At 35.5% G+C, this 8952-nt stretch overlaps 1 protein-coding gene across 1 annotated transcript; it reads left to right on the top strand.

Moving 5' to 3' along the window:
* Window positions 1–444: 444 nt before the first annotated feature.
* On the top strand, window positions 445–8555 carry LOC106760135 (protein STRUBBELIG-RECEPTOR FAMILY 7). Its single transcript, XM_014643575.2, has 16 exons — window positions 445–875; window positions 2899–3028; window positions 3118–3189; window positions 3260–3325; window positions 3413–3484; window positions 3577–3648; window positions 3994–4065; window positions 4152–4217; window positions 4316–4378; window positions 4475–4800; window positions 5077–5360; window positions 5461–5732; window positions 6267–6399; window positions 7358–7494; window positions 7717–7873; window positions 8002–8555. The coding sequence occupies exons 1-16, from the start codon at window positions 776–778 to the stop codon at window positions 8152–8154; spliced, it is 2175 nt and encodes a 724-aa protein (XP_014499061.1). The 5' UTR covers window positions 445–775; the 3' UTR covers window positions 8155–8555.
* The last annotated feature ends 397 nt before the right edge of the window (window positions 8556–8952 follow it).

The following is an 8952-nucleotide window of genomic DNA, read 5'->3' as shown; positions in this document are numbered from 1 at the left end:
AATTATTGAACACTATTATTACCCCCAAAAAACGGTCTTTAAAATAGGTGGCATTAGTTCAAACGTCTTTTTCCATTATTATTCTGTAATTAGAAAAAAAAGATAATTCCATCATTAAATTAGACAAAGATGAATGTTTTGCGTCACATGTTTTTTTTTTTAGTAATTTATTAAATTTTGCATGACGTCATTTCAAGTAATTGGTTTCTTTGACTTCCCTTCTTCAGCTTTGGCATAGCCGTTGGCATGAAAGCCACATATACCAATACTCGCTTATTCACCAATACGTAAATACAGACATAAATACATAACATAAAATAAATATTATTGTATAATAATAAATTTGTACAAACGTGTCTTTCATTCATGTCCCTATATTGTGAAGGCTACTTAAATTGTCTTGAAAGAAAAATCCAGCACAGAAAAAATCCAGAAAAACCAAGCTTCACAAAAATTTTCTTTCTTACTTCTTCCCATCACAACTTCTAAGGGAAAATCATTATTACTTATAGTAATAGTGAGGTACTATTATTGAAGTATAAATTTATTTTTATGTATACTAGTACTGTGAGAGGCACTGTGACTGTGATAAAGTAAATAAAATTTCCATGACTTTGGATTCTTTTGGCAATTCGTGCTGGCCAGCTTTACTTGGCTATGGGGAGCAGCATTAGCATATACCCATAAAATAATCAGAGAGAAAGATTAGAACTTGCTGAAAAGGGGTGACTAAAAAACCCTTTCAGCTTTCTGGGTAGGAAGGATTTTGTGAGAGATGGTGGAGTTTAGAAGGTTGTTACTGTTGCTGTGCATCACTTCCTGCATTCTTTGTTGGATGCCCAATGGTGCTACTTCTGCTACAGATCCAAATGATGGTTAGTCTCTTCTTTCACTTCACTTCACTCTCTTTCTTTGTTTGTTGCTTTTTGCATTGTGCTATTCTTGTAAAAACTTGCTCTCATCGCCCATTTCACTTTTGTGCTTTGAACTGTACAAACGATTTGTTTGGAGTTTTTAGTTTTCCTTTATTCTGAAACAATGGGAAGCTTTGTAGCTGATCTATTGAGTGGCTCACATCACATCAGTTCTATTACCGTGATTGTTAGTGTTTTAGACAGTTTGTTGGTTTTCTCTACTAAGTACTTCTTGCGTTGCATGCCTATGGTCTCATCAAATGAATTGTATTCTTCCTTACCAGTTTGAACAATATGTTCTGTGCACTTGATTGTCGGTTCTTACTACTTTGTAATTGGTTACCTTGCCTTGTGTCATTTCTAAGGTTTCTGTTCTGCTAAGTGCTAAATAAGTCATTATCAATCCTTAGAGTTCTCTCATAGTCTTCTGCATTATTCGGTTGCTGATGGAAGTCTCACTTCTTTCCATGGCCTTTTCTTTTCCGCGTATATAGTTCTTACCCTTCAACTTTTTTATAAGGAAAATTTTCAATTTTCCCCCTCTACCTCCCTGTTCAACTTTCATCAACTGTGGATCATATGCCAAAAAATTATGTAGTAGTGCACACAAAGTCTGAGAAAAATGAGCTGCTTGTTTTAGTAATCACTTTCCGATATTTTAAGGCTTTATGAGGTGTTTTTTGTATGCGTTTTATAGTCTGCCGACACTCTTGGTCTTTCCTCTTTCACCCCCTTACGTTGACTTCTTATCTTCAACATCTCGTGGTCAGTTTGATGTACAAGTAAATCATGCGTGTGTTATATTTCGCAATCAAATAAAGCTAAAAATTCTCAAAGGTAAGCAAAGAAGTGTTCTGAATGGTAATGTTCACAACGCACTGGAGCATGTGCGTTTTTGTTTTTTTTTTTTTTTTTGTGGCAAGCCCTCTATGCTGCAGCTGCCCTTCTGGACTTCGGAACCATCCTTTATAGTAGCACTCAGCAAGCCTTTGTCCCGTGAGGATAAATGCTTTAATAGCATGAGCAGTACCGTGGAAATGTGTTAACTTCACCTGTGCTTAATTCCAAAATTCTTGTCAATGTTGTATGTGGACTTCTTTAATCTTATCTCTCAAATGGCACATTTTAGATCTGCCATATTTCAAATATGGGATTTGAGGTAGTTCATACGAAGGGATCCAAAATAAAGCAACTACTGCAATGGACTACTTGGCCATTCTAACTTCTGATTGGCAAATCACTAACAAAATCTTGTAGGGTTTAGGTTTCTGTTTACCCTTTTTTGTATTATATAGTTCGTGTCTAGTTTAATGCTGTACACTTCCTTATTTGTCTTGTGTTGTCCACATCTTTAAATCCTCAACAAGCAGTCAGCATTGCTTTTGTGACCCTTCAGAATATCTAGAATGTTTGCTTGATGAACATCTGATGATTTTGAATCTCATTTGCATCCCTAAATACGGACTTGTATGGGTGCACTATGATCCTTCTAATAACTGGGTTCTGTACTGGCCCGATGATATAATTTTGAAAGGTTTTTCTTCAGGTGCCTAATATTTGGTGATGCTATTTTAACTAACATTATGCACACAAAACAATTACCAATCTTCTATCCATACTACTTCCACCCAGGAAATTATGATGTACCATTCTGAGAATCCTTGGTGAAAGTTAGGTTTCTTTTTAGTTTCTACGCTTTGATATTGATAAACTTGCAACTTATATAGTCTACGAATAACCAATTAATTGTCAGAAAACATTTTCTTAATCTGTATTCATGGCTAAGGTCCAAATTATTCACTTTTGTTTAGAAGTAGTATATTCAAGGATTCTTTCACAATGGATTAGTTTTGCCTGAAGAGAAATCTATACCCTGAAATATGTAAATGGATCTTGTTGAGGCCATAACCTATTAGATAATGAAAATCCATAATACATGTATTAGGTTTACTGAATATTTTTATTTTTGGAATGTTTTCCGCAGCTGCTGCTGTGAGACTTTTATTTCAAAATTTGAACTCACCATCCCAACTTGGTTGGCCTGTTAATGGCGATGATCCATGTGGGCAACCTTGGAAAGGCATTTCTTGCTCAGGCAACCGTGTTACAGAGATGTATGGTACCACTCTTCACTTTATATAATTTGATCATTACCTTTAGGCTTTGTTGCTTATTTTTAACACTATTGTTTGTGACTTCTCAGTAAGTTATCTAATCTTGGACTGACTGGGTCGTTGCCTTATGGATTAGAAAGCTTGACATCTTTGAGCACCCTGTAAGATTAATGGTCTCTTTCCTTACATATATTCATTGCTATCATTGTGTGACCTTGTAAACTTTTGTAGAGACATGAGTGGCAACAGTCTTGGCGGCAGCATACCATACCAGCTCCCTCCATATGTGCAGCGATTGTATGTTTCAACTGATATGGGGTTGTTACTCTTCAGTGTATTTTATTTATGATGTGATTTGTAACGTTCTTAGTTCTTTGTGTGCAGAAATCTTGCTTATAATAACATCACAGGGACTGTTCCTTACTCTATTTCAAACTTGACAGCTCTTACAGACCTGTGTGTAATTTTCTTCTTGTAAATTTAAATAGTTGTACTGTATTGACCACCACTACAAACACCTCAAATAATTTTTTATTTTTTTTATGCAGGAATCTTGGTCATAATCAGCTCCAGCAAGGACTGGCTGTTAACTTTCTTAATCTTTCTACCCTCTCCACATTGTGAGAATTTGTCTTACCCTTCAGCTGCATAAAAACAGTAGTCTAAATGGCTTTCAAGTTATTGTTACCTTTCTATAAAGTGTTGATCCTTTTCGTCTCATGTATGTTTTGATAATGCTTTTTTAGATGAATTACTATTATGCAGTTGAATAGTTTTACAGTATTAGTTCTAATTGCATTTCAAGACATTTTGCATGTGAAAAGAATACATATATATGTGCTGTTGAAATATGTTTCATGTGATATGGTTTTGGTAATTTGATTATTTACATGCGGCTACTTTTGATCCTTGGTAATACCAAACAATTGTGAGCCAAGTGGGCTTATATTTTTTCCTTATTACAGGGATCTCTCTTTCAATTCTCTAATCGGTGACCTCCCTCAGACTATGAGCTCACTTTCACACATAACAACCTTGTAAAAATACTGACTGTTGGTGTTTTTTGTTACTATATTACATTTTATTGATTGCATTCTAAGTTAATTTGTTTATATCTGGGCAGGAATCTGCAAAACAATCAGTTTACGGGCAGTATTGATGTCCTTGCTAATCTTCCTCTGGATAATCTGTGCGTCTCTGTTGTATCATATGACATAGCTCTTTTCCTATATTTCCAAAATGAAAAACTTGAAACCAATTGTATTTATTGTCTTAAATCATTCTCAGGAATGTGGAGAACAATAATTTTACTGGATGGATACCCGAACAGTTGAAGGATATAAACCTACAGTAAGCATTTCTCATTGTCAGCAATTTGGTAATTTGGAATCAGATTTTCATCATAAATTTCTGTGGAGCTCTAATATTTGGCAAATTTAACATTAGGAGCGGTGGTAATGGATGGAGCTCCGGATCTGCACCCCCACCTCCTCCTGGTACACCTCCCATACCTAAAAGGAACAAACACCACCAGTCTGGAGGGGGAAGCACCACCACCCCAGATGTCGGTGACAGCAGCAGCAGCTCAGTTGACATGGGCAAAAAGTCCAGTATAGGAGGTGGTGCCATTGCTGGAATTGTAGTCTCTGTCATAGTTGTTGGGGCAATAGTAGCGTTCTTTCTGGTGAAGAGAAAATCCAAGAAGACATCTTCAGATTTAGAAAAGCTGGACAATCAATCCTTTGCTCCACTTCCCTCAAATGGAGTGCATGGTCTGCATCTTGCATACTATTTCAAAATATTTTTTCTTTAATGATGAGGGCATCCTTATTGTTATGCTTTTCTAGATAAATTTATTATGATATTGCCAAACTTTACCATTTAAGAACAAGACCAACTTGTCCTTTATTTGCTGTTATATATTGCCGGCTAGTCTTTTTTCTTTAGTAATCTGGTTATTACCAAATTAAAGTTTGCAATTCAAAATTTGGCATATTATTTTTCTTTTCAACTTTTTTATCCAAATTGACATATGTGCCATAATGCAGAAGAGAAGTCAGAGCAAACATCCTCTGTATCAGACATGAAGACGTTTGATACTTCTGCCTCAATAAATCTTAAACCCCCACCTATTGATCGACATAAATCATTTGATGATGAAGAGTTCTCCAAGAAGCCCACAATTGTGAAGAAGACTGTAACAGCTCCTGCAAATGTGAAATCATATTCTATTGCTGACCTGCAGATTGCTACTGGTAGCTTCAGTGTGGATCATCTTGTTGGCGAGGGGTCTTTTGGGCGTGTGTACCGTGCTCAATTTGATGATGGAGAGGTAATAACCCATTAAATAGTGAAAATTTCTACTTTGGGCCGGAAGTTTTTAATGCTTTTGACTCTTTTTTTTTTTTTTTTAATTTTTAATTATGTTGTAGGTTCTTGCAGTGAAGAAGATAGATTCATCTGTCCTTTCCAATGATTTGTCAGATGATTTTATAGAAATAATTTCAAACATCTCCAGCTTGCATCATCCAAATGTGACAGAGCTTGTAGGTTATTGCTCAGAGTATGGACAACACCTCTTGGTCTACAAATTTCATAAAAATGGATCATTGCACGACTTCCTTCATCTACCAGACGAATATAGTAAACCACTGATATGGAATTCCCGTGTCAAGATTGCTTTGGGTACTGCACGTGCTTTAGAGTAAGTTAGTTATGTTCTAATAGGATTGTAAGGTCCTTATACAGAATTTTTTGAGGAACTTTTGCATCAATTCATTGACAATATTTTAGTTAAACTTTTTTTCCAGCTTTATTAGCTCCTCTTTTCTTTTCTATCTTTCTGTTTTATTTATTTTGTATCGTATTCTACCTAAATTGCATGCTGACCTGTCCTTTTTGAGCTTGACTGATTTAAAACTGAAATTCAGTTTATAAAAAATTTTCTGGACTCTGGATTAATACTTTGTCTAAAGTTCATATTTGCAAATAAACACTGGAAAATTATTTTGTACTATTAAGCAGGAATTGAGTTTATTTTTTATCCACTATCACCTTGAAAATCAGTGCACTATCAGTAGATGGGAGAGTGCCACTTTGTGAAAGTAAGGATTTTACTTACAATGGAAGTTTTCTTTTCCCATGATTTTTATGTGGTAACACGTGGTTCGACATCAAGCATAAATGTTAATGTTACTTGAGATTCGATGACCAGACTTTCTCAACAATTTTTTTGTAGGTACCTACATGAAGTTAGTTCGCCATCAGTTGTTCATAAGAATATTAAATCTGCCAACATATTACTTGATGCAGAGCTTAATCCTCATCTTTCAGATAGTGGATTGGCTAGCTATATTCCAAACGCAGACCAGGTGATTTTATAAATCTTTAGAACTTAGATTTTTATAATTGAACGTGATTGTGTTTGGCCAACATGGTTTCAATGTTTTTATGGCTAGTTTTCTACTTATTTTTAGGCCATGCTGATCATTATCCATTTGTCGATTTGAATTTCCCTTTTGTCGTGGATGCTTTCAAATATGTAGTGTATTACATTTTTGAAAACACATGATTGGTAATTTATTTTCTGAATTAGCAGTGGCAACTAGCTTGGACAAACTTGGGGTTATAATATATTTTAGTGGTAACGTATGAACATGAGTACACCAATAATTTTCATACGCAGTTACTTATAGAGTTGAATCAGTTCAGCTACTAGCACAGAATAATAAAAGTGCACAGTCGGCTCCTTAGGTTGTTAATTGATTGAGAAAAGTTTTTTTTGTGCTTTTTGTCAAATTTCTAAATCTAAAGGCAAAGGCTTAATTCCATATTTGGTCATCTAAGTATCACAATTGCGCCATTTTAGTCCCTTGGGTTTCAATTATACCAATTGGATCTCCAACTATTGAAATTGTGCCATTTTAATCCTAAGGGTTCCAATTGTGTATCTTAGATATTGCAATTGTCCAATTTGGGTTTCTCCGTCAGTTGAATTTGTGAATGTGCTGATGACATGTATGAAGAACTAAAATCACAGACCTGTAATATTTGGAAGATCTGGTTGACACAATTAGAACTTAAGAAACTAAAAATCGCACATTTGCGATACCTAAAGGATCTGGAGAACTAAGACTTCCCAATGGTAAATTTAAGGGCCAAAGGGGCATTTAAACCCAAGCCAAGGTAAAACTTTGTACATCAAGGGTTCAAGCCCACTATATACTCTTGTGCTTCTGCAGGAATATTCTGGCAAAAAACTGACTTTTCCTTTTACCCTGTGACACCAAACCCGATAAAATTATTATTTTAACTTTTGGTCTCATTCAGATATTGAGTCATAATGTTGGATCTGGATATGATGCCCCTGAAGTTGCGTTGTCTGGTCAGTATACTCTGCAAAGTGATGTCTACAGCTTTGGGGTTGTCATGTTGGAACTTCTCAGCGGACGGATGCCATTTGATAGGTGAATAATGATTACCTCACATTTAACGCAACAGTTTTCTACATTTGATAGATCTAAAACAATTGAAATATTTGCGTAAACAAATAGATGTCTTAACATAATTTCAGAATATGATTTTTTTAGTTTGTTCTTGTTATTGAGCAATACCCAGCAGCAATTCAAATTATACACAAATCATGTGTTGGCTCCTCTATTAGTCCTGATTGTAATATTCTGTAACAGCTCAAGGCCAAGATCTGAGCAGTCTTTGGTTCGATGGGCAACACCTCAACTCCATGATATTGATGCATTGGGTAAAATGGTTGATCCTACATTGAAGGGGCTATATCCTGTTAAGTCTCTTTCTCGATTTGCTGATGTTATCGCCCTTTGCGTGCAGGTATTGTAAACCACGTTTTTATTCATCCAAAATATCTGATTTTGTAATAATGAATTGGATGCTTTTGGGTGGAAAGAATATATTTGTGCATAGCATGTTAACGTGATTATTTTACTCTTTTGGGGCAGCCGGAGCCTGAATTCCGACCACCAATGTCAGAAGTGGTTCAAGCACTGGTGCGATTAGTGCAGCGAGCTAACATGAGCAAGCGCACATTTAGCAGTAGTGATCATGGAGGATCACAACGAGGAAGTGATGAGGCAGCTCTACGGGAGATCTAAATCCAAGGAAATGTAGTTATACTTTTCTCCCTTTCTTTGAGTTAGACACCGGGTGATATAATTTCGATGGTTACAAATTTGAAGCTCGGTTTAGATTGGTGCCTTCCATATTCTGTTAATAACAACTGGTAATAATGAAAGGTTTCCTAGTTTATGCAATCTAACTTTGTAAGCTTATGTAATATGAGATCATCTAATATATTCACAGTAAATGTCAACGTGCTACGGCCATATAAAACAGCAACAGAATCAGAAGATGATTGAAACGGTATTATTCTTTTCCACTGTTTTTGCTGCTTGTAATTCAACTGTCTGTTTGATGTTCAACTATAGATGACATTATGACATCAAATTGAGCTGAGAACAGTACCAACTACTTATAGTATGTTTCGTTTTTTAAAGTTGGGAAGCCGAAAATATAAATTAAACGCCATGAGACTACAGGGATTGGGATGTGTGATAACTGAAAAACATGTTTAAATTTTCACACCGTGGTTGTAGATTAAGAGCCAGCTTATTTATAGATTTAGACACAGTTATTGACCATTTCCTTTTTCTTAGTATAGTTAAAACGTTAAGTTGGCTTGACTCTCACAATAGTCTCGTTATATATCAAAACAAAGTTTCAGGCTATATTTGGATTACAATCCCTAAACATGCCATTCATGAACATATTTTAAGATGTTTTTGACCTTTTCCTTTTAGCTCTGACAAAACCAGTTCAAAGTTCCTTGGACGTAATCCACTGATAGACACCTTCAGCATTCATTTCCAAAGAGTCATGCCATAAACTCCATT

Source organism: Vigna radiata, chromosome 5, assembly GCF_000741045.1.
Source record: "Vigna radiata var. radiata cultivar VC1973A chromosome 5, Vradiata_ver6, whole genome shotgun sequence".
In the NCBI taxonomy this organism is placed as follows: Eukaryota; Viridiplantae; Streptophyta; class Magnoliopsida; order Fabales; family Fabaceae; genus Vigna; species Vigna radiata.
The sequence above is the reverse complement of the archived record's forward strand: the minus strand, read 5'-3'. Positions and strand labels throughout refer to the sequence as shown.